At 58.0% G+C, this 25,386-nt stretch overlaps 1 protein-coding gene across 1 annotated transcript; it reads left to right on the top strand.

Annotated features, from left to right (window-relative positions):
- Nucleotides 1–6,027: 6,027 nt before the first annotated feature.
- Nucleotides 6,028–21,906, top strand: PPP1R9B (protein phosphatase 1 regulatory subunit 9B). The gene is given in 11 exon segments (XM_037808282.1): nucleotides 6,028–7,341; nucleotides 7,344–7,540; nucleotides 10,562–10,694; nucleotides 12,060–12,180; nucleotides 14,077–14,181; nucleotides 15,260–15,395; nucleotides 15,922–16,074; nucleotides 16,184–16,237; nucleotides 19,393–19,622; nucleotides 19,941–20,037; nucleotides 20,243–21,906. Coding segments are annotated over 11 exon segments (2,454 nt in total). The 5' UTR covers nucleotides 6,028–6,167; the 3' UTR covers nucleotides 20,297–21,906.
- The last annotated feature ends 3,480 nt before the right edge of the window (nucleotides 21,907–25,386 follow it).

Genomic DNA, 25,386 nt, shown 5'->3' on the forward strand with positions numbered 1-25,386 from the left:
GGGGTGTCACTGGGAAAGAGATACGAAGAAGAAGACATCCTATCTCTTCTGCCTCTAGACATTGTTAGCTGCATGAGATGCGTGGAACTGAGGCAGCCTTCTTGGGACTATGACGGGTGAGTCTAAGAGAAAGCCAACATGATGAGGAAGCTATTGTAGAAAAATGGAAAGAACCTGGTCCTTGACATTATAGTTCCCCTCCTGAATTAGCCAACCCTGGGCCATCTTGTTATATGAGATAATAAAATGTCCCTTTTGCTTAAGCTACTTCTGTAACTTGCACCAACAAAAGCAGTTCATGAAGGAGGAAACCCGGATGGCCAACGAGCATGATAAGATGCTCTACTTCCTAGGCAGGGAATGCAGACTCAGATGAGATACCACTTCATACCCATCTGATTGGCAAAAATAAAAAGTCTGAGAAGGGCAAATATTTGCAAGTATGTGGCCAACCAGGACGTCTTGTACAAATGCTGGTGGTGAAAATATAAATTGGTTCAGCCGCTGAGGAGAACAGTTTGGCAGTACTGGTCAAGTTGAAAATGGACCTGCCCTTCAGCCCCAGCATTCTGCTTTTAGAGTATTCATTGCAGCCCTGCTTATAATAGTGGTGGGAAAAGAGAGTGAGACAAAACCAAGATGTCCGTCAGTAGAAAGACTGACTGGTAAACAAATTGTGGCTTATTCACATGGTAAAATACTAAAGAGAAGTTAAAATGAACGAACCAAAGCCATATGTTACTAACATGGCTCCATTGTAAAGAGCACATGGAGTGAGAAACAGACAAAATGATACTCAAGGTATAATTGTCATTATATAATTTTTTAAAATACAGAAAGCACTCCACATGCTGTTTTATGAGTACTTAAATGTGTAGGAAAAATAGAAAATTATGGATTAGAAAGGATGCATTCCAAATTGGTAAGAGTGGGGAGGGAGGGGCACCAGGACTGGGGAGAAACAAAGGAGGCTTCAGCTCAAACTCTAACATTCTACTTCTTTTATATGAAAAAAACCTGAAGCAAAAAGACAAAATGCTAGTTTTCATATTTGTTATATGATTCTCTGAACTTTTAAGAAACATTTTAATGAAAGTTAAAAAACATAAGTACAATGTTTTCTTTAAAGGAGAGTTTTCTAAAGTAGACCTCTCCTGAGGTGGGTGGGATTCCCCACCTGCACCCCCCACCGAGGCCACCTTGAAGTGCAAGGGGCTGAGTGTGGGAAACTCAAGAGTTGCCCTTACTGAGGCTGTGCCTGCGCCAAGGCCCACACAGGCCTGGAGGAGTCTGGTGGAGCCAGGCGGGCTGGACCCTGGCAGGGGCAGGATGCCCTTTCTCCTGACCCAGGACAGGGGAGGCAGAAGCTGGCAGAAGAAGGTAACTCGGAGAGTTCATGCCCTCCTCAGGCATCCAAAGCACAAGATCCAGAGGGCAGAGCAAACATGGAAACCATCAAAACACAGATATGAGTATTCACAGCAGTCGAAGCAGGCAACTCAAAAGAGTTCTTCGAATCTGCTGATGACAAAAATACATTGCTCAATCTTTCCGGATATATTTATTTTTTTTCTTTGACCTCCCTGCAAATCTCCAGAGCTCCCACAACTACGACTGTCTGCATTGCAAAATACATATTTACAGGCGCTCTAAGCCTGGCTAAATATAGGCTTGCTTTTAAAGCAACTGATGATTTGGAGAAATCTTCTCTGCCCCACCCCTTTCCCCACCCCCAAAACACACACACACACACACACACACACACACACACACACACACAGCAACTCCTCCTTCTTCCTCCCAAGCCTCCAAGATGTATCCAAACTTTTCAAAAGGTGCTGGAGTGACTGTGGAGAGGCAGCAAGACAATCTCCAGCTGTGAGGGAGGGACCCCAAGATTACATCAATTTTTATATAATTTGCTTCTGCAGGGGTAAAGAAGAACTTGAGACACCAAGAGGCAGGAATGAGAAACCCTTTGGGAGGTAGAGAAGAAAAGTCACTTTCACTCCAGGGATGATCCCACAAGATTTGGAAGGAAGCAAAAGGCCCAGAGAACTGTGAAGACCCGCTTAGAGACGCAAATACTGATGTTCATTCTCTGCCACACCTGCCCAGGTGCGTGCATGCATGCACACAACACCCATGCATGTGCAGATGATATGTGCAATAACAACTAATACTCTAAGCTCCTATTTTGTGCCAGGAGCTGTTCTAAGTGCTTAATGCATTTCAAACTCATGTGATCCTAAACTCTCTGAGGTTAATAATTATCTCCATTTTACAGGTAAAGGAATTAGTCCAAGTCCTTAGCTGGGAAGTGGAAGGTAGGCATTCTAACAAAGATGGTCATGGCTTCCCACGTTCTGTTCTGCTTCAAGTGTGGACCTGGGAAGGGGACATTCACTGAAAGCCCCTTCCACACCGACATTCTGGATTTGAGTTCTCCTGCATGTAAGTGTGCACACACATGCACACCTTTCCAGCATCCTTGGATCTGCCCTGCGCTTGGCAGAGGAGGACGGATGGAGAGGAGGGCTTAGGGTGAGACCAACGGCTCCACCGCACGGCCTGAAAGGCAGGGCCTAGGCCTCTGCTCAGTTGACTGAGGTGAGGTAGAAATGCCACTTTCAGAAGCTGAGTCTCAAGGACCCAGGGCTGGGAAGAGAAGCCAGCCTGGGCACCGAGCCCGGGCATGAGCCCAGGATGCTGAGGGCTTGGGGCTTATCACAAATCAGGCCTCTCCCAACCTTTGCAGTCACACCTGGTGTTTAAAACTAGCAGGCCTTGAGGAACAATCCTAAAAGACCTAGGGGCGTGGGAAAATAGGGAGGGACTTTATCAGGCAGAGGGTTAAGGGAATTATCTCTGCCTACTGAGGCCTCAGGCCTTTTTAACCAGGGCTGGCAAAGGTGTCTCCTTCCCCTCCCTCCCTATTTTCTGCTTTCCCATCACTTTCATCTCTCTGGACCTCAGTTCATTCCTCTCCGAGGAGGTCTCACAGCTAGTGAGTGGTAGAGCCAGGATTTGAACCCTGGCAGTTTGGCTCCTGGGTCAATTTTGGGAACCACTCCACCACATGTCCCAGGGCAAAGGAAAAAATGGAGAGAGAAAAGGTGGTTAAATTACCCTGCAGAAATAGGATTACAGCTCAAGGAAATGAAAATTAAGTTTAAACCCTTCAGTTTGGATGGTAATCCTCTCAAATGTAGTGCCCCTCCTCACAGGTGGCATTATTGCACCAGACAGGCAGGGAGGGGCTGGAGAAGAAGACACCCCCTTCCCCACCCATCTCACAGGCCAGCCAGCTTGTGCCTGGCCCCTGGGAAGGAGTGATGGTACAGTACTTACTGCTCCATAAAAGCTTCTTTGGGATTTCTGGCTTCTGGTGTTGTTGAGCTAACCAAGAGGCCATGAAATGATAATCCCACTCATTAGCCTAAGTCACCCAAGCTCTGGGCCACCTCCTCTCTTTTGCATCCCAAAGCATTTAAAAGGGGGTTCACCCTTGGAACCTCAGGACAAGGGAGACCAGAGCATCCCAATAATTCCAGTTCATGCCAAGCTGCTACAAAAGATGTTGGGGGACCCGGGGTGTCTGGGCCTGACAGCTGGTTCTCAGCTCTTCCTCCCACCCTCACAAGCTGGGGGCTTCCCCACCTGGCCAAAGGCGTGGGCACAGACCCCCTTGGGCTTGGACCAGTTAAGATGACTCACCACAAAGGGTGTGGGAGATTCTGGGCAGAACACCCAGGGGCCTGTGCCCTCCTCCAACTCACACAAGAGCTTCTGAGGACATTCTGCCTGACCCCCAACTGGGTAAATTTCTCTCCCTACCCATGGGAGGTTGGGGGACCTGTGGGAGGGTGGGGGTGGCTTCCAACCCCATCCTTGAGCTTGGAAACCTAAGTCTCAGAGCTTGTTCCTGAAAGATGCCTTCTAAGGAAGGGAGGCAGCCTGAGTGAGGATGGTGTTCTGTCCTCACTCTACCCTATATCCCAAAGTGCAAAATTGGGGAGGGGGCAGTTGCCCAGGCAACCCGGCAAAGAAGAGGCAGATGGTATTGGAAAGCCAGAGGTCTGGGTTCATTTCTGGCCCTCTGGCTCAGAACCCAAATCATCTCTCCCCCTTAGCACCAGCCTTAAGGATCCAGTCCCATGGTTCCTGGCCCCTCCCGATCCCAATATGAGGGGTTCCCAGGCAGTTAACCCCACCCCACCCCCACCCCCACCCAGTACAGAGCTCCTTTGCTTGCGCTAACAGGTTAATATTCCACAAAACCCACACACACCCCTACAGTGGTGAAGTGGGAAGATTCCCTTTGCCAGCCCTTCCAGGCCAGTGGGAGTCAGGAAGGGAAGGAAGAGGATGGAGGGGAAGAGGGCGGGGGAGGAGGCAGGGGCCTTAGGAAGGCCTGAGATGCAGGAAGCAGCTGGGAGAGGGGGGAGGCTTTGTGCCTGGGTTGTTCTCTGGGTCCTAGGGTCCACTCTGTTCATCATTATCTGGAATCTGTGGAGCAAAGTGGCTCTGTTCACGTCGGACATAGTCTAGAGGGTAGACCATCACCCCCAGGGCCAGGGCAGATGGGGAGGGGTAGAAGGCAACCCCAGGCCCCCAGTTGTGTGGGTGGTGCGTGGGGGGGGAACATCAAAACAGCTTTCTGAGTTGCCAGGACAGGGGATGTGTAGGTCACTGCTACACCCCCGCCCCCCCACTGGCCAGGAAACACACACCCCCTAGGGGAATCAGAGACCCCAAATAGAATTCTTAGTGGGGAAATCCCGGCCTCTAGACTTGCTCCTCCCAACCCCCTCTTCCTATCTGAGGGGCAGGAGTGCCCAGTAGGGGCATGCAGACAGGAATTCTGCTCCTTCTAGTCCAGCCTGGGGTACGGAGCAGGCAGGTGACAGGTACCGGCTCTTCAGACTTCCAAAGGGCAAAGGGCAGCTCCGGTGACTCCCTGCCGTTCAGTTAATGGAGGCCTCCTCCTTTCTCCGTTTCCCCTCCACCGCCATCCCAAGGCCAGCAACTTTGGGCCAAGGTTTCACATCTCAGATGGTGCAAAAGAGTCCCTTGGGGAAATTGTGAAAAACGCAGATTCCCGGGCCCACCCTCTGATATTCTGAGTCACAAAGTTTGGGGGAGGGCCCGGAAATCTGTCAAACAGCCCCCCCCAACATCCAGTGAGTCTGATGCTTATGGCGTTGAATCACTAGGGAGCTCGAAGGACCTGGAAGGAAACGATCCTTTGCCCCTCCCTGCCGATCCCCTAGTTCACATTTTGGAGTGGAGAGAGGTGGCACTGAGACGCTGTGGCTTGCTCGCTTCCCCCTCCCCCAATAAATAGTAGGGGTTTTGTGGGCTGTCATCATCCTCGGCCACAGGCTGGGAAGGAAGGGTGGAAGAGGATTGGCCAGGGTCTGGGGGCAGCGGAAGGCTCTCGGCGAGGGACGGGCAGGGGAGGGGATTCCTTCGGCCGGAGGGGAAGGGGAGGGCTCACAGACTCCGGTCCCGGAAATCCGATCCCTTTAGGACCCAGAGGTGCCAGTTCCCCAGCGGCGGCGGCAAGAAGGGCAGCCGCTCGGTCTCCCGCAGCCGCCGCTCGGGCAGAGCGAGAGAAAGACCGAAGCTAGGGGCGCGGGGGGGGGAGGGAGGGAGGGAGGGAGGCGCGGCGGCGGAGCGGCCCGGGCCGGCGGAGCAGCCATGGGCGCCGGAGTGCCCGGTGTCCCGGGAGCGGAGATCCCCGGACGGGGTGGGGGCCGCCCGTGCTGCCAGCCCCGCTGACACCGCCTCGGACGATGTGAGCCGGCACCGCAGCCGCTGCTTCGGGGGCAGGGCGCACGGTCCCACCGTCCCCGGCCGCTGCTTCTCTGTTTAGGGTGGGGGCGAGCGTACCAGGCCGCTTGGGTTTTTTAAGAGGGTCTGACTGTCTCGGCAGCTTGATTGGGGGAGGCGACCCACACAGGGCGCGCGGACGTTTTTTTTCCTTTTTTTTTTTTTTTAAGCACGGCTAACTGTTTTTGGCAGCTCGGTTGTAGGGGGAGCCTAAGAAAGGCCTCTCGGGGTTTCTTTTTGGGGAGGAGGGGGACGGTGGTCGCGACTTGTCCAGCAGCCTGTTGGAGGGGGGGAGCGGGGAGCGGGGGCATGCGAATCCGGCTCCCCCCACCATGATGAAGACGGAGCCGCGGGGGCCCGGGGGTCCCCTCCGGAGCGCCTCCCCGCACCGCAGCGCCTACGAGGCAGGCATCCAGGCACTGAAGCCTCCGGACGCGCCCGGGCCCGACGAGGCTCCCAAGGCGGCCCACCACAAGAAATATGGCTCCAACGTCCACCGCATCAAAAGTATGTTCCTGCAGATGGGCACAACGGCGGGGCCGCCGGGCGAGGCGGGCGGCGGCGCGGGCCCAGCCGAGGCCCCGCGGGCGTCCGAGCGCGGCGTGCGCCTGTCGCTGCCGCGGGCCAGCAGCCTGAACGAGAACGTGGACCACAGCGCCCTGCTCAAGCTGGGCACCAGCGTGTCGGAGCGCGTGAGCCGCTTCGACTCCAAGCCCGCGCCCTCGGCACAGCCAGCGCCGCCGCCGCACCCGCCTTCCCGGCTGCAGGAGACGCGGAAGCTGTTCGAACGGAGCGTCCCGGCGGCCACGGGCGGCGACAAGGAGGCCGTGGCGCGGCGGCTGCTGAGGCAGGAGCGCGCCGGCCTGCAGGACCGGAAGCTGGACGTCGTGGTGCGGTTCAACGGCAGCACCGAGGCGCTAGACAAGCTGGACGCCGACGCCGTGTCGCCGACGGTCAGCCAGCTCAGCGCCGTCTTCGAGAAGGCCGACTTGAGGACCGGCCTCCACCGTGGGCCTGGGCCCCCCAGGGCCGCGGCCGCCGGCCTCCCTCAGGTCAACTCGAAGCTGGTCAGTAAGCGGTCCCGGGTGTTCCAGCCACCGCCTCCTCCGCCCGCCCCGTCGGGGGATGCCCAGGCCGAGAAGGAACGCGGCCCCGGAGGGCAACAGCCCCCGCAGCACCGAGTGGCCCCCGCCCGGCCGCCCCCCAAGCCCCGGGAGGTGCGCAAGATTAAGCCTGTGGAGGTGGAGGAGAGCGGGGAGTCGGAGGCCGAGGCGGCGCCTGGGGAAGTGATCCAGGCGGAGGTGACGGTCCACGCGGCCCTGGAGAATGGCAGCACCGTGGCAACCACATCCAGCCCTGCGCCCGAGGAGCAGAAGCCCCAAGCGGCTTCCGAGGAGGAGGCGGCGGCGGCGGCGGCGCCAGAGAAGGGGGTGGGCAATGACCGGGCCCCCGACGTGGGCCCCGAGGAGGTGGATGAGTCCAAGAAAGAGGACTTCTCGGAGGCGGACTGGTGGACGTGAGCGCCTACAGTGGGCTCGGGGAGGACTCTGGGGGCAGTGCCCTGGAGGAGGAGGACGAAGAGGACGAGGAGGATGGGGAGCCCCCCTACGAGCCCGAGTCGGGGTGCGTGGAGATCCCGGGACTCTCGGAGGAAGAGGACCCGGCCCCGAGCCGCAAGATTCATTTCAGCACGGCGCCCATCCAAGTGAGTGAGCCCCCACTCCCTTCCCCCGCGCCGCCCCTGCCACGTGCGCGCCGTCGCCCCCGCCCCGCCAGCCGGGTTTGGCAGGCTGAGTCAGCTCCTACCACCCAGCCCCCTTCCCAGAAGTTACCACTCTGAGGGGGGCGTACCAGCTGTTTGTCAAGGAGGGACGGTTTTCAGGCCTGGGGCGGGGGTGGCCTGCCCCGACCTGCCGTAAGGTTCCTCCCCTGCAGGCCCGCCCAGCGCTCCGGTCGCACCCGCCCTGCGGGTCCGGGGACACCTGCCTTCCCTCCCTCTCCCGGCCATGCCTTCCTCCAAAGCCTGGGGCGACCAGAGGCTAAGGTTCGAGAGGTGGGAAGGTGTGTGTGTGCGCGTGCGCGCGCCCTTGTTCTCTGGGGAGCCCTCCCTCACACTCTCTGCTTTGCCCCCTCCACAGGATCAGGATCGCGATAGGGTGCCAGCGGCTGAACAGAGGAGGGAGGGAGGGAGCGGGAGCCAGGAACTTCCCAAAACGAAGATGCACAGGGTTGCAGCCCTTGTCTCCTGCCTGTAGCCCCCACCCCAACTTTGCAGAAGTGAAAGAGGGAAGCTGGTCTGTGAGGGCTGGCTGAGCTGGGGCCATGTGACTTGGTGGTGGGAGGGCTAGCCCTGGGGCTCTGTCCGTGGGGTCAGTGCTGGCCTGCTACCAAAGGTCCCCTGTTCCATGGGAGGGAGCACTTTGGGTCGCTCTTCAGGGGGGTAGGCCTTCTCCCGGGCAGGGGGGTGGGGGCTGGGAAATCCCCCAGGGTGCCTAGCAGCAGCCAGCGGGCATACCTTTGGTCATGGCTGCTAACTAGGACAGACTCCCATGGCCTTGGCCGAGGCAGTCCCTGCATGTTCATGCCACATTCCCTGGGTGCCCTGCAAGAGGGGCTGCAGCTGCCCCTTTTTGAGCCCCTGTTTGTCCCCTCCCCCATCCCCACTACTGCTGTTGGTGATTGGTTTGTGAGCTGCACCTGTGCTTTGAGATCCTCAGCCCATGCTAAGGGGGAGGGGAGAATTCAGAACCCCAGGCCATCCCCATCCCCTCCACCTTCGGCTCTGGCTGGCACATTCTGCCTTAATAGCTCTTTCTCACCACCTCAGGCTCAGCCGTGCAGGACCCCAGGTCTGCTTCCTGGGGTACCTAGGCCCGTGGACTTTCCTCTGCCTGGACCCTGCACAGCTTGTCCCCTGGCCCTAGCACCATCCCCCCAATCTGTTTGCTTGAGGTTTCTATAAGTACTCCTGGATCCTGAAGCTGCCCACGTTTCCAGTCACCTGCCCCAGAGGAGCTCAACCTCTGTCCCTCCTCACCACCCTGCACCCCAGCAGGAGGCCTGAAGGGTTAAAAGTGGGTGGCCACCTCCTCCCAGACCAGCCCCTTCCCCTGGGCTGGGGCCTCAGGTGTCCCATCACCTCCCCTCTCCCCTTCCTGGAATCTGGAGGCATGAGATTCTGGAGGCGTTGAGAAACCCCTCGTCGGGGTTTTCTTGGGGTACCGAAGACAGGAGTGGAAATCACAGAGGGAGGCAGGAACCACCCCCCCCAACCACCCACCGCCCCCCCGTTTCTCTGAGCAGCCTGATCCCCTCAGAGATAGAGTTTGCTCTTTACATCCTAGGCCCTGGGCTTCCTTCTATATTTGACATTACCCTGATTTTTTGGTAAAAAATAGCACATGATTTGGAGCAGTGCTTCCCGGCTCCCTGGTGGCTGGTGCTCACCGGTGTGAGAGCCCGGGGGGAGGGGGGCGCTAATGTGTCTGACTTTTGACCTTGCTGGGGATTTCCTCCTCCCTACTCTGGGACAGTGGGTCCAGGGTCTTGAGCTCCAAAGCTGACATTGTTGCCTTTTTGGAGGGGGTGGAGGCTTCTGCTGAGGACAGAGAGCCCAAATCCAGATTGCCACCCGGGGAGGTGGGACTGGGCCTGGGGTGCTCTGAAGGGCTAGGCATGTGGCCCTGGGCAACCTGTGGGGGGAGGTGGGGGTGGCCTGTGGCCCCTTCACTGAGGCCTGAGCTTCCTGCAGGGGGCGGGATTTGAAAGGGGAGCAGGATTTAACTGACAGGAAAGCCAGGAGGGCAAAGCGCAGAGCAGGCTGAAGGTGTGATTTGGAGGTCATGGTGGCGGGTATGTGTGTGTCTGGGGAGGGGTAGTTGGCTGACTTAGGAGACCACAAAGACGGAAGCATGAGAAGACCCCATTGGCTGGAGCAGAGAGTCAGGGGACCCAGATGCAAAAAGTGGGCCAGAGCCGGTTTGCAGGGCCCAGGCTCACAGGGTCCCACACCAGTTTTCCATCCCCAGGGCCTGGAGCAAGTGTGTGGTGGGACAAAGTTGCTGGTGATTCACCTGCTGGAACCAAGCTGGGTGTGGTCTCATCCTGCCCTGCCCCTGACTAAGTGGGTGGTCTCGGGACTCTGCAAAATGGATGGCCCGTTCCTCCAGGGGGTGAGGGCAAGCAGGCCGGGTGTGGGAGGGCAGACTGACTGCTGCAAGCTGACAGGTGGGCTCCAAGGGCCGGAGCCGTTTCTCTATGGCTGTGAAATTGAGGGCACTGAGCTAAGTGATCACCTGGGCCCCCCCAGCTGGGATCTAATCCTGTGAGCCCCTGCAGGTGGGGCGGAGCCTCTGGGATGGTGGTGGTAGGGATGACACCCAGCAAGCCCAAACAAAGGCTGGGACACCAGGGTGCTGCTGCCAGCTGGGGGCATCCTGGGGCCTATTCCTGGAGGAGACAGTGTCCTGGGCAGGGACCTCAGTGGGGGGAGATGGGGTCCCCACACCTGCTCCTTAGGCATCTGATGGGGCTATTCCCTGCCCCTCTTCACCCCGCCTTGGCTCCAAGTGGCTGTGGGGTGGGGGGAAGTGCACAGCAGAAGGGGCACAGAGCACTGGAGGGTGGCTTGGCCTGCTCTCACAGTTCTGCCCTTGTGCTCTTGTCATTGGCCCTCCTGGCCTCAGGCCCCTCTGACAGCTGCTCCCTCTTCCGTCCGTCCCCCCAGGTGTTCAGCACCTACTCCAATGAAGACTACGATCGACGCAACGAGGATGTGGATCCCATGGCCGCCTCCGCCGAGTATGAGCTGGAAAAGCGGGTGGAGAGGTTGGAGCTCTTCCCTGTGGAGCTGGAGAAGGGTGAGCCCAGTGGGGTTGACCCAGGACCTCCTCCCCAGCACCACCTTTGCTCTGTGCCCTCAGGGGCTTCTACCCCTGCCACGGCCCCTTGGCAGCCCTCCTGTCCCTCCCCTGCCAGCACCCCATAGCCATACCTGGTCTCTCACCCAGCACAAGCTCACACCTGCTGCCAGCCCTGTCATGGAGCACTATTTGCTTAATCACTCAGGTGCCAGGTCCCAGACTATGTGCTGGGGACACAATGATGGGCAAACTGCAGCCGTGGCAGCTGCCCTCGGGAAGGTCGAGGCGGGGGGTAGTCACATGGAACTATACTCTCTGCACTGTGCTGGGTGCTGGGAAGGGCAGGTGGTGGCTTTAGCAGGAGACCTGAGGGGACTTGGGTGGGGATTCCCCAAGGCCGGGGGTCGTGAACTGAGATCTGAAGAGGAGGAATTAAGGGTTGTGTGGGGCGGAGGAGAGAGAGGCCTGTGCAGAAGGAGCTGCCTTTGGAGCAGCCCCAGGGGAGGAGAGGTTGTGGGGTTGGCTGGACCTTGACCGTGAGGGGAAGAGGGCACGCAACCCTGTGAGGAACGTCTTTTTTTTTAAGACCGACTGGCAGCCTTTGAGGGGCGGGGGAAGGTGTTCTAGAAAGACCACTTAGGCTGTGAAATGGGGGGTGGGTGGCAGGGGCACAGTGGATGGAGAGACCACTGTGATGACAGCAGTGTGGGAAAGGGGGGCCCCTGAGAGACACTCGGAGGGAGGGCCTGGTGGCTCTTGGGCTCTGGGGCTGGGGCTGTGAGGGAGGGAGGAGGCCGGGTGACTCCCAGGCCTGGCAGCCAGTCGGGGAGTGACCGAGTTCAGCTGCGGGGGAGGACCAAGAGTCTGGAGGTCAGAGGCCCAGGAAACAGCCGGTAGGGGGGCACGTGTGGATGGGAGAGTGGAGCCCAGGGGGAGGAAGTCAGGGGCCTTTGGTCATTGAAGCTGTGCCTGTGGATGCGATGGCTGAGGGAGAAAGAAGAGCAGAAGGCTTTGCACCAAGCCACCCCCTCCCCGCCAGCCCACCCCTCCTCATCATGCCGCACAGCCCACCACCCCAGCCCCTCAGCCTCACCTGCATGCCCACTGCTGCTCCCTGTGCCACATCAGCAGGGGGGAAACAAAGGGCAGGGAGTGACTCGAGAGCAAAGAGGGGATGGACAGAACCATGTCCTGTCCCCTGTTGTGGGACATTCCCTGAGCTTGGGGGCTTCCTGACAGGGGGCTGTGCCCTGGCGTGAGGGGCTTGGGATGGAGGTGCCCTCACTCCATCCCCTGCCAGCCCTGGTCCGGAGCACCCCAGCCTCACCCTGGCCTGGCACCTGACACCTCTCTGCTCCACAGACTCCGAGGGCCTGGGCATCAGCATCATCGGCATGGGGGCCGGGGCGGACATGGGCCTGGAGAAGCTGGGCATCTTCGTCAAGACCGTGACTGAGGGCGGTGCAGCCCACCGGGATGGCAGGTACCACCTCCCCTTGCCCCACACCAGGGACGGGCCCACTCCTGGGAGACTTGTGTGCTCTGTGGTGTGTGAGATAGCCATCGGGCACTACCGTGCCAGGTGTGTTTAGGCCCAAGGGACACAGCAGCAAACAAAGCAGAAGGTCCTGCCCTCATGGCACTGGAGGAGGGTGGGTGGTGAGGGTGAGGGTGAGTGGTGAACATGGGTGTAGCATGTCCCAGTTCAGGGTGTGCTGGCTGAGCAGCGGCACTGAGTAGGCCTGATGGAATACATTTGAGCATCCTCTTTTTCATTTAACAAGTATTGTGAATTCCCTGACTGTCGTCGGCTGGTGCCAGGCCCTGGGGAGTCAGTGGCAAGGGCCTTGCCCTCAGGAAGCTTGCAGTGTCATGCAGTAGACAGACCTAGACAAGTAGACTGAAAATAGTGATGTAGAAGAAAGCACGGGGAACTGTGAGGATATAACACAGGAGGACTTGACTTCTCTGGGTGTTAGGGAAGGCTTCCTGGAGGAAGTGATGTCTGACCTGAGCTCTGAAGGATGCACAGGAGTGAGTCAGGCTGAGGGTGTGGACATGAGTGAGTGTGGTGTAGAAGAGGTTCCTGGCAGCGGAGCTGGAAGCAGGCAGGCATTGCTGGAGCAGGGAGAGCGGTGGTGGTGGTGGTGGGGTGTCCAGGTGTACAAGGGGGCTGGAAAAATAGGAGGGGTGTGCTGGGGGGAGGGGCTGCTCTGCACATGTGCTTGTGTGCCTGTGTTTAGCATCTGTGGCTGAAGGGGGTGAGTTCTGTGGGTCAGAAATTTCTGAGGCCCTGCCGGGATCCTGGGCCAGCCCAGGGACCTCTTTTGGTGGCTCTGCTCTGATTGTGTGAGTGGGGTGGGGTGGGAGTGGTTGGGTGGGGATAGAGGGGCCGCGCTTTCAGGTATCCCCCAGGGTTGTCATGAGTTGGAGGTACCATCCAGCCAAATCCAAACGCTGTCCACGTGGCAGAGGTGAGCTGTGGAGGGCTGGACGGCTTTGGAGGTGTGTTGTGAGAGGCGGCATTGCCTCATTCGGGGACTTCTGCCTGCTGTGGCCTAGGAGGGATGGGGGGGTGGCAGGAAAGGGAAGGGTGACAGTCCCCACTCATCACTTATCCCACACAAAGCCCCCACTTTGAACTTCGCAGAACCTTTCCCATTGTTGCCTGCTTGTGGTTTGGGGAGTGTGTGTGCATATGTGACTTTGTGCACATGAGAGCATGTCCATAACTCATCTCCAGACACACAGGAGTGTGGGGAGTGAGTGAGCTATTTACAGGAGGCCACTTACTCCATGGCCTCGTGGGAGCCCCGAGAGAAGGCCTGCAGCGCCGGGGAAGGTGGGAGTGGAGGGAGAAGATGGCCAGGGCTCGGCCACCCCACCTCCCCCTTCTTGTGTGGAGAAGCAGGGCTCCAGGTACCACAGCTGGAGAGCACTGGAGCATGTGCACCATGTCAGGGTGAGGTGACCCTAGGGGACGCTGTGTATGCGAGAGTGTTACATGAACCTCAGGCATCTGGGGGGCTGGCTTTGGACTCAGGTCTGTGCTGAAAAGGGTGTGCAGGAAGGCTCACAGCATGCTGGCAGGGGGGCCCTGGGCAGAGCCAGCTGTGGGGCTGTCACGTCACTCTGTCAGCTGGGATGGAGGAGGGGACAGGAGGTGTGCCTGTCACCAATCCTGGACACCTGTGTCCACTTCCCTTGCCGGGTCCCCCTGCCCACCCAGGTGGGCCTGCTGACGCCTCATCCTCCCTTGGGCATTTTGTGCAGGTGGACAGAGTACCAAGTCCCTGGGGGACTGCTGGGAGGGTGGTCCCCTCTGCCCCAGCTCCACGGTGCCCCTCGCAGCCCCCCTAACTGACGTTGCCTCCCCTAGGATCCAGGTGAATGACCTCCTGGTGGAGGTGGATGGGACGAGTCTGGTGGGTGTGACCCAGAGCTTTGCAGCCTCCGTGCTCCGGAACACCAAGGGCCGAGTGCGGTGAGGGCCCAGGGGGCAGGGACGGGTGGAGGGTGGGAGCAGGCGGGAGGCTCAGGCCCCATCTGGCCACTCTACCCACCTCCCGCATCCAGGCAGGGTTCTGGGGGGTCTAGCTCATACACAGGATGTTCCCTGGACCCCCTGCCTGAAGGAGTTGCTGTCGCCATAGTCCCTTGGCCCACGCCTGCCTTCCTGTCCTGTCCTCCCTGCCCACGGCTGGCCACCAGCCCTCTGGCCTCAAGGCCCAGCATCTCCTGCTCCCTCCACAGTCCTCCTGGGCTGTTCTGTATAACACAGACTTTTTCTTCTTTCTCCCTTCCTGTGCCCAACTTTCTCAGTGAAGAGCTGAGATGTGCAGAGACAATGCCATCTGAACTGTGGTTCCCCCACCCGAGACTCCACCCTTTCCGCCTCACCAGCTCTGTGCAGTCCTGGGAGACGTCCTCCTCCCTGGGCCTGTAAATTGAGGAGGTTGCATTAGAACTTCCCTGTGTCCCTTCCGTCTCTGGCATAACTTTAGGGATCACTCAGGGCCCCCTCCAAGAGGGGCAGTGCCCCCAGGAAAGGGTGGTGGAGAGAAACAGGATGTGGGCGGCCACGGGGAGGAGGGGCTGGTGCCTGGAAGTTCCACTACTTCCTCTCCATCCTAATCTCCATTCGCCATCATCCCGCCCCTTCCTGCTGCTCAGAGGCTTGGCCTGCACCCAAGACACAACGCCACCGCCCGGCCCTGCCGGGATGGTCACCTGCCCGGCCCCTGCCTCGTTTTCTCTGGCACGTTGTGGGGAGAGCTCCCTACACGGGCAGCTCCCGAGCCTGTGTCCCCAGCAGCCCAACCCTAAATTTGGCAGATAGCTCCTTTTCCCAAAATTGGCCAGGAGGGTTCCTGGGCCTTCTTGCCTCCCCTGGGAAGGAAACCCAGTAAGGGCCCCCGGCTCCCCCATTCATTATTAACACTCTGCAGCCTCTGGACTCCCCTGGGAGGCCTGGGTCTGGAAAGGGGAACACCAGAGGGAAGAATGGTGGCCTTATCCAGGAGAGGATGGGGGTCAGGGAGATGATGCCGGTGCCCCTGCAGGTTTATGATTGGCCGGGAGCGGCCGGGAGAGCAGAGCGAGGTGGCCCAGCTCATCCAGCAGACCCTGGAACAGGAGCGATGGCAGCGGGAAATGATGGAGCAGAGATACGCCCAGTACGGGGAGGATGACGAGGAGGTAGGGCCCCCTGGCGGCTGGATGAGGCACCGCCGCTCCCCTCTGCTTCTGACCCTTCCCTGGGCAGCATGAGGAAGCCGAAAGCGCCGTTCCCTATGCCGGGGTTGAGATGTAGACCCTTCCCTCAGAGAACCCTGAGTGTGATGGTCCTACAAGGAAAATGCAGTTCTCTCAAAGAGCCCCCGCTGAGGGGAAGGCCCAGCACCTGACCTCAGGGGACCTAATCTGAGGAGGGAGACAGCTTCAGACCTCAGGGGACCCCCGGTGTGAGGGAAGGCATGAGCTGTTTCCTTGGGCATCCCAGCCTCATGAGGGAAAATACTTGCCTTCAGGGTATTCCCGGGGGCTGTTGGGAAGATTCCAGTCATGCATCTTGTGGAGGGCCCTGTCCGTTGTGGGAGGCTTAACCCACATCCCCTGGTGGCTCCCAGTCTGACGGGGCAGACAGCTGCTGGCCTAGGCCTGGGTCATCAGGGTTGGAGGCAGCTGGGCTGGCTGGGGGCTGTGGCCCCGTCTCCCTTCACAGACGGGAGAGTATGCCACCGACGAGGATGAGGAGCTGAGCCCCACGTTCCCGGGTGGCGAGATGGCCATTGAGGTGTTCGAGCTGGCAGAGAACGAGGACGCACTGTCCCCTGTGGACATGGAGCCCGAGAAGCTGGTGCACAAGTTCAAGGAGGTGGGAGGGGCGTGTCCCTGGGTGGTGGGGGGCGAGGGCAGGCCAGGCTTCTGTCCCACAGCATCCCAGCCCCAGCCAGAGCTGAGCGCCTACCTTCCTGTTCCCGCAGCTCCAGATCAAGCATGCCGTCACCGAGGCAGAGATCCAGCAGCTGAAAAGAAAGGTGAGGGCACAGGTGTGCACGTGAGATACAGGTCTGAGGGCTGGGAGGATCCCACCCTCACACACACACACACACACACACACACACACGTGCATGCTGACACTCGTATACCACCTATAGGGACATACAGGACAGGCCACTCGGAAGCAAACTGGACCCATCTGCTCTACCACTTGCTGGTTGCTCTGTGTCTCAGTCACTTCATCTGTAAAATGGGGAAATAATAGTACTGACTCCACAAGGTCATTGTGAAGATTAAATGAGACACTTCATGCAAAGTGCTTAGCACAGTGTCTGGCACATAATAAAAAGTTGGCCAATATTAGCTATTATAATGAAGCACGTTAAGACACACTCCAGATGTTTCCGTGTCCATACTGTCCTACAGATGTTCTGTACATACAGGCCCAGAAATAAACAGACTACCTGGGGATACACACACTGGTACAGGCTAGCATGGACCCTAGGCACACAGCATGTACAGACTCCTGGAGACACCCTCTCTACACAGATGTAATCACAGAGACACTGACCCGTGCTTCATGTGACATTACAAGCAGAGGCATCAGCTTGGATGCACAGATCCACTCCAAACTCTGCTGCAAGACACAGGCACAGCCATAATTAGGCCACCTGGTCTTGCAGAGTGTCACAGGACATCACTTTCTCTTACCTGGGCAAGCAACACAGAGCTGCTGATGTTGACACCATCAGACAGTGGCACCCACAAACACACACATGTGCCAGGCACAGATCCCCATGTGCCAGGCACAGATCCCCAGACAGGCATGTTGAGTGCCAACATCCTCACAGGCATGTAGATCCACAGGCTTCATATTAAAAAAAACCATTATGTTAGGAGTCCCAGCACCTGTGGGGCTTCCAGGAGAGGGGTACACGGGGGCCATGCAGACACACACATGGGTACACATGCAACACACACATATACAGAGGAGAGGGAAGCTGAGCCTTGGAGGAGGGCAGGGTTTAGAGGACAAGACAGAAGGAAGGGCATTCCTGTCAGGGAAATGAGCTCAAGAGTGGAGGCTGGATTTGGGGTAGAGAGGAGGCCTGCCAGGCTGTGGGAGAGAAGGGGGACAGGTCTGATTGCCAGGGTGGGCTGTGGCTTGAAGGGTCCTGACTCCCCCTAAGGACTCTGGCCTTCGTCCTGTGGACAGGAGTGGGCTGTATGGCCACAGGGGGATTTTCAGAAGGCCACTGCAAAGTGGAGGAGCCACGAGGGTGGGCAAGACTTGGAGGTAGACAAGCTGGTTAGAGGCCCTGGGTGGTATCCTGGCAGAGGCTTGCAGAGGGTACAGAAAGGAATGGTGGGTGTATCAATCAGGGTTTTCCAGAGAAACAGGACCAGTAGGATATGTGTATATATATGGATGGATGGATGGATAGATAGATGGATTTTAGGGAATTAGCTCACACTATTGTGGGGGCTGGTTGTCCTAAATTTATAGGACAGACCAATAGGCTGGAAACAGGCAAGAGTTGATGTTGCAGTTTTGAGTCTGAAATCTGTAGGGCAGTCTGGCAGCTGAAAACTCAGGCAGGTTCTCATGCTGCAGACCGGAGGTAGAATTTCTGCTCTGGGAAACATCAGTTTTTGCTCTTAAGGCCTTCAACTGATTGGATGAAGCCTGCCTTCATTTTTTAGGGTAATACCTTTTGCTTAAAGCCAACTAACTTTAGATGTTAACCACATCTACAGAATATTTTCAGAAAACCTAAATTAGCATTTGATGAAGTAATTGGGTACTATGGCCTAGCCAAGTAGACACATCAGACTAGCCATCGCAGGTTAGAGCTGCATTTCGGAAGTAAAATTAACAGGCCACATTCCTGAGTGTGCACACAGCATGAAGGGAAGGGCGAGTCAAAGGTTTGTTCATGCATTCACTTTATAAGCATCTATTGGGCACCTTCTGGGTCCTGACACTGTTCCAGATGCTGTGATGGGCCAAAGAAGACTTGATCCCTGTCCTCTTGCAGCTATGGTCTGTGCACACCAGTACTGTATCATTGCAAAAAGAGATAGGGCTCTACAGGAGAGCACAGGGTGACTGAGCAACTAAAGCAGAGAAAACTGATCCAGCTGGGGGTGAGGGTAGGGCTGTGCTGTTGTGGGGGGTGGGGTGGTTCCCAGGATACTTCCCTGGAAAGTGAGACACTGAGAAGAGCTGAAGGATGAGCTTGTGGGAATAACTAGGCAAGGGGGCAAGCAGATGGGGGGCATTCTAGGCAGCAGGAACAGCACGTGCAAAGGCCCTGTGGCAAGAGGGAACATGGAAAGTCTGAGGACCTGCAGGGGCAGGGGCACGGAGAGCAAAGGGCATTTCCAGCAGACAGGACTGGAGGGGCAGGCAGGGGCTTGAGGCTGAGTGCAAGGGTGGCTATGATTTGGTGGTGCCTTTTAAGAGATGAGTGAGTTGGGAAAGAAAGCATAGGTTTGTGAGGGTGAGGGGTCTGGTTTGGGCATGGTGCCCATGATGAACTGGGAGACAAGGCTGGGAATGAGGTTGGGCTGGAGCTCAGAATCTGGGGCTCCAAGTACACAGAGGTGGTAGAGGAGGTGGGACCATATCCCAGCAGAGTGACTAGAGAGAGAACAGAGGATTCAGGAGTGATCTGTTGGGCATGGAGGTCTACACTGGGATGGTTGGGAGCTGAGAGAGGAGTCAGGATTGTTGAGAAAGTGATAGGAGCAGGGACTGGGTGCAGAGAGGGGACAGAGAGCAATGGTGACCCTCACCTGCCTTGTTCTTTCACATCTACCATCTCATTGTAGCCCTTGGGAGCTTGGCAAGGCAGCTGTTACTCCCATTTTACTGATGGAAGGACTGAGAATTAAGACAGAAGTTGTCTTGCCCCAAGTCATGGAGCCAGTCAGTGACTAACACGGGCCTCCGGCCTCCCTGAAAATGAGGTGCAGTGTCAGGGACCTGGGCTGGGAGTTCTGAGGCTGGGGTCCCCACCCCTTCCCTCTCTGGACCTCAGTCCTCAGGCTCAACCACAGCGTGTCAGTTGGAGTGCAGCGGGCCCCCTATCTGCAGAAGTCCCCTGGACTCTGGCCCTGGTGCCAGGATAAGGGGTGCCCCTTGTCTCTCTGGCCCCCACCAACCCAGGGCCACGCCTTCCTCTCCCAGCTGCAGAGCCTAGAGCAGGAGAAGGGGCGGTGGCGGGTGGAGAAGGCCCAGCTGGAGCAGAGTGTGGAGGAGAACAAGGAGCGCATGGAGAAGTTGGAAGGCTACTGGGGCGAGGCCCAGAGCCTATGCCAGGCTGTGGACGAGCACCTGCGGGAGACCCAGGCCCAGTACCAGGCCCTGGAGCGCAAGTACAGCAAAGCCAAGCGCCTCATCAAGGACTACCAGCAGAAGTATGTGGCCGGGGTGGGGGTGGGGTGGGGTCCCGGGCCTCGGGCCCATGGAAAATGGAGAGGCCTTTTGTAACAGTGCCTCCCCACCCCCAGCTGAGTAGGGAGGCAAGGAACCCTGAAGTTGGATGCCCTGGGGTGGGCGTGTCCAGGCCCGGAATGACTGTGCACCAGAGCCAGCCCAGAGCCGGCCCTGGAGGCCTTTAATACCTGGAACCTCCCAACCCAAGCACAGGGAGAGTGGCCGAACTGCCCAGGTGGATCTGATGACAGGGCCAAGACCACACACCCTTAACGACTCTGTGCCCTGCCTATCCCCAGGGAGATCGAGTTCTTGAAAAAGGAGACCGCGCAGCGTCGGGTACTGGAAGAATCAGAGCTGGCTCGGAAGGAGGAGATGGACAAGCTCCTGGATAAGGTAGGATGGGGGGCGCCCCAGGGACAGGCTCCCATGGAGGGAGCAGCAGGTAAGCCTCATCACGCACCTGCCCTGCACACCCTGGAGGGAGGGGGAGGTGTCCTGTGCCGGCTGAGAGCTCAGGGTCATGAACCCACCAGGGCGGCAGAGGGGACAGGGTCCCGCCTGATACCCAGGTCTGACCCCTTCTCCCCTTGTTTTCCAGATCTCAGAACTGGAAGGAAACCTGCAGACACTGAGGAATTCCAATTCTACTTAACGGGAATCATTCCCTGACCGGACATGAATCCCTTCCCATTGTCTTCCCTCCCCTGTCCTCAATACTCCACTCCAGCCCCCTACCAGCCTGGGGACAGGTGCCCCGACTTCCCCCACCCCTCCACTCCAGCTTCAGGGACCAGAGGGCCCACACCACAGGCCCACTTAAGGTGGCCCGGGCAGACAGAGGTGGCTGGAAGGTGGCCTCTGCCCTGCTCTGTGGGGCTGAGGCACAGAGGCTGTGGGATGCCGAGGGCTGGCCTGGGTGGTGGATGGACACAAGCACCTGCAGACCAAACTGCCAGACTTTACAACCTCCAGTCTTTGTCTCTGGACTGGCATGGGGTTGGGGGTCTCCCAGCATCTCGCCAGCTAGGAGCTGCTCCCTGCCCACCGAGCTCCTGGGTGGCCCCTGGGCTTCTGGACTTGAGACTCTAGCTTCCTGGCACTTCCCCTTCCTACCCCCTCTACCCCCATCATTGTGTTGTCTCTGTTGCATCTGACCCTCCTGCTTGGGGGAGAGGGGGATTGCCTCAACATCTCCTCCCGTCCCTGTGTCCCCTCCTGGGAGAGAGAGGATCCACTCCAGAGCCTGGAGGCTGGGCCTGGCCCTGCACTGATTTCTCATGTATCCTTCAGGATGAGTGAGCAAAGGGGAAAGGGAGAGTCCAGGACACCTGTCTCTGGCTCCCCTTTTCTGGGGCAGCAGCCCTCAGTTTCTCCTTGTGCCTCCCCTCCTCCAGGTGCCAAATAGCCATAACCTCCTCCTGAAACTGTTCTGCCACCTCTCCCAGGTCCAGGGTCCCTGGCCAAGCCTGGGAATGCTAGGGAGGAGAGAGGGTCAGTTTGGGGGGCTTGGCCCCAGAGACTCTGATCTTAGGCAAGGGGAACATTTTCTCTCGAGTGCCAGGCCCTGCCCTGCGAAGGGCGACACCTGGAAGCCTTGTAGAAACATCGCAGGGATTCAGCCTCACCCCTTCCCACCCCGTACTGTTTTTCAGTGTTTGACTGGAGGGCAAAATTTTACTACTCATCTTTTTGGAGACCAGGGCTGCCCTGCTGGCAGCCTGCTTTCTAAATGAAATCGACTCTGTTTCCCCAATTTAACCCCAAATTGGGGCTTGGACCAAGGGAGGTGAGATCCCCCCCACACACCCAGGTCCCCTCCACTTTCAGAATCCATCTCATTTTGCCTCTTCCTTGTGCCCTTTTTCCAAGCCTGGGTCTTGTTCATTTTTTAAAAACAGACAAACGCCGTTTCATCCGTTTTGGCTTCTCCCCGACGTCTGTAAATAGACCATGCCATCGATCAGTATTTCTTGGTCCCCTCTTCCTGCGCCCCGACGTGGCCCTCACCCCCAGAAAGCTTTCTCGGTCCCCCGGGCCCACGCGCTTCACCTCCAACCCGGCAGGCGGGGGAGGGAGGGGCGGAGCCAGGTGGGCGGGGCCGCGGGACCACTTCCGGTTTCTCGGGCCAGCGGCCGTCCTGTCCGGTCCCCCGAGGGACCGCGTCTCTGTATATAATATATATATATATATGTATGTATTGTTCCCAGTTTTGTACGGACCATGCCCTCTGTCAGGTCGTCCTCATAAAAGCAGCCCCCGGAGCCCCGCTGCCTGGTTTCTTGGTTGTCTGGGGAGGGGAGGGGAGGGGCGAGAGGCGCCAGCCCGCGCCCGGTGGTCCCCTCCTACCGGTGCCGCCTCTGGCCCTGGGGATATTCTACTGAGTTCTCAAGCTCCTGATTCCGGCTGCCACCATTCCCCACCTTTAGCACCCATGCTTTGAATCCAGCTTTCCTGATCAGGGCTGGGGTCTCCAACAAGTTCGTTCTGCCCATCGCATTCGTATTTTTCAAGGCCTCTGGAGGAATTTAGAGAATAGGTTAGGTATGGTAGGGTGAATCCCATGCCCCTCCCCTGAAAAGTCTTCGAAACCAATGGGGATACCCGGCCCCTATTCTCAGGAGGTAACCTGTGCAGAGTACCTGAGGGAATAAAGGTTTCCTGGAGGTGTGGGGTGACAGGTGGGGGCAGTTTTGTCCCCAGGGTCCTAGAGAGAATCTCTTGTCCCTCTGGGGGCCGGCCTGAGAGGCCTTTAACAGCCCTAGTCTCCTGCCGTGTGCCCAGCAGGTCTTGTTGCTGAGTCACTCACTCTAATACTAAATGGACTGGGGGGTGGGGGTGTGTGTGTGTGCCAGGATTCCAGGGAAAAAGCTTTGATGAAGTCCCAGAGAGGTGAGAGCCAGTGGGGAGCAGTGTGGGCCCTTCCTGGAAGCAGCCTTTCTTTGCCGTGGTGCTGGTGTGCGGCCCAGGGCACTTGATGTTCAGTGGCCTGGCCTCCAGGGGAATCCTCACCTACCCCTCCCTTTGCCATTTTGGTTTATCCCTGACAACATTCAAGATAAGTGGACAGTGACAGCTCACTACCCCTGAGGCAGCCTCCCATGCGGATGGCTGTTACCCAGGTCTCCTGCATCTCCAGCCAAATTCTGGCTTTCCATGGCCTTTACTAAAAAAAGCCTAGCTCCACACCTCCCGTCACCCCCCTGAGGACCATCTGGAAACCTGGGGATGGTGACCATGCCTCTCAAGTGGATCATCTTTGGAAGACTGAACCCTGGGAATGCTGAAGACGGATCTTTAGGTGGCTGAGATCAAGCCCCGAGGTCACAGGCCACAGCTGCGGAATTAGAGACCACTGAACCCTGGGGCCTTCTGAGGCCAAAATTGAAAATGAGGGATTGTCTGCCCTGCTCAGGAATCCTAGCCAAGAAGTCCAAGATGTGAATTTGCTGGCCCTTCCTGGGTGGGGAGGCAGATGTGGGGTTTGCAGTGAGGGCTTCTGTTGGTCCGACGGGCTGAGCATGTATGGTGGGGTCCTGCTGCCCCATATGTTGTATGTATTAGGTGAGGGGCCTCTGTTCAAAGCAGTTGAGTGCCTGTTGTGTGTTCTGAAAGGTGGGCCAAGTAGGCCCCCATGGTTAAGCTTGAATGTGTTGTGTGACTGGGGGTGTTGTATGTGGCTTTAGCGCAAGTGTCTCAAGCCTGAGATGCGACTTGCTCATGATATATGTCCATGTTTAGGGCTGTGTCGAATGGCTGTTCGGCAACCTGGTGTGGGCTGTGCAGCCCCTTTCACCTGCACAGTTCTTGGGAGCTTGAGCAGATTTGCCATAACCCCACCATTTGTCATGGGGGAAGGAAACCAGATGGAGGGGAGGGGTGCTCAACTCCCAGAAGCTTAGGCATCATTAGGATCAGGAAGTCCTTCCTTCTATGGCCTAGAAGAGATCCCCCACCCCCACCCCAGCACTGATCTTGCATATCCAGCATCTCCCTAACCCCTTGGGGTCTACAGGGGATCAATCCCCTGATCCCAGCCCACCACCCAGATCTCACCAGATGCCTGCAAACCACATCTCCGTACACTGTGCTAACTGTATAAAGACCCAGACATAGCCCCACATCTGTCACCCCCAGACACCACCTTCTCCCCTGATCTCCACAAACTCTTCAGCACTCCATGGCTGCCAGCAGATTCTGAAGACACCCAGAGACTCCCAAACTCCCACAGATCTCCTTGGATACCCTCAGCCCCCAAAGACTACTAAGTCTGTCCACACCCATAGTTGCAAGACCATCCTGACTCCACATGCCTGTCAGAGGCCTGGGCCAGCAGGGAACCCTTGGCCCTTACAGCCTCCACCCTTCTCCCCTGAGTTCTCAACTCCCTTATCCAACTTCACCACTTGTTTTTGAACAGGCCATTTCACTCTACTGAGTCTCCATTTTCTCTTCTTAAAACGGGGGTAATACCCTCTCTCATGGGTTTATTGTGAGGGTGACATTAAATAGGCCAAGGAAAGTGTCTACTACAGTACCTAGCTCATGTGAGGCTCTCATTCGTGGCTGTGAGCCAGTGGTGATCACATTGTCTCCCTTGGCTGGCTGGCCACCACCTCCAGCTCACCTGGTCCAAATCTGATCTCATCCACCCCCAAACCCCTCTACCTCCAGGCCTCCCTGCCTCAAGCCTAGACAGGAAGTCATCCCAGACCCCTCCTCCCTCAGTCTCCAGGTCCTGGCAGTCCTGGCATCCTGTCAGTTTCTATATCCTGAATAGTTTTTGACTTGCTCTTTTATGTTCATGCTGCTGCCCTCATCTCTCAACAGCCCTGTGAGGGTCTCCCTGCCCTCAGACTGCCCTCTCCAATCCCTCAGTTTCTTCTCCCAGAGGAGCCAAAGGATTCCCACTAAAATGCAAATCTGAGCCCTTCCCTCCTTTACTAATGATTTTTTTTCTTTTAGAATAAAGTGCAAGCTTTGCCTCCTCCCTGCCCCAACCTCACCAGACTCATCTCATCTTCCCCTCCCGCCCCCACTATCTACCCCACGCAGGCCTGCGGGAGTAGAAACATCACCTCCTCCAGGAAGCCCCCCGACCACGCCATCCCCACCCTGCCCCAGGGCCAAGGCAGGCCCCTTGGTGCCTTCACACCCTGAAGTTTCCTCTGCCGACCAGGGCTCACGGCGTGGGTTGATGAGGGCCTCTCCGCTGCACTGTCTCACTTTTTATTCCTCTTCAGTTCTCCAGCCCCGACGGCCTGGACCCGGTGGGTTCTGTTCACTGAGATCCTCTCCGGCCCCGGGCCCACGAATGTCCAGTGGATATTTGCTGAATGAATGAATCAGGGGCTCTCACAGACCTTGCAGAGGAGGCAGAAGCCCCCGAGGGTCCTAAGGTGGGGCCGCCTCCCCGGCGCGGCTCCCACCCGCCCAGACTTAAGTGCGCGCCGAGAAGTAGCTGCAACTCAGCATCCCCTCGGCCGCAGCGGCGCGCGGGCCGCCTCCCCACTCCTCCAGCCCCGCCGCCTGCCCCTCCTCCCTCACGCTCTTTGTCTCCTGGGCGCCTGCCTCCCCGCCAAGTGCCCCCCGCATCGCCCCTTCCCCGGGGACCCCCGCGGACCCCCACTGACGCGGCGCGGATCGGCCTGCCAGGCAGGGAGCCCCGCGTCCGGCCGCGGGGGGCGGGAAGGGGCGGGGAGGTGGCGCTCCCTCTCTCTCTCTCTCTCTCTCTCTCTCTCACAC

This window comes from Choloepus didactylus, chromosome 18 (assembly GCF_015220235.1).
Source record: "Choloepus didactylus isolate mChoDid1 chromosome 18, mChoDid1.pri, whole genome shotgun sequence".
Lineage (NCBI taxonomy): Eukaryota > Metazoa > Chordata > Mammalia > Pilosa > Megalonychidae > Choloepus > Choloepus didactylus.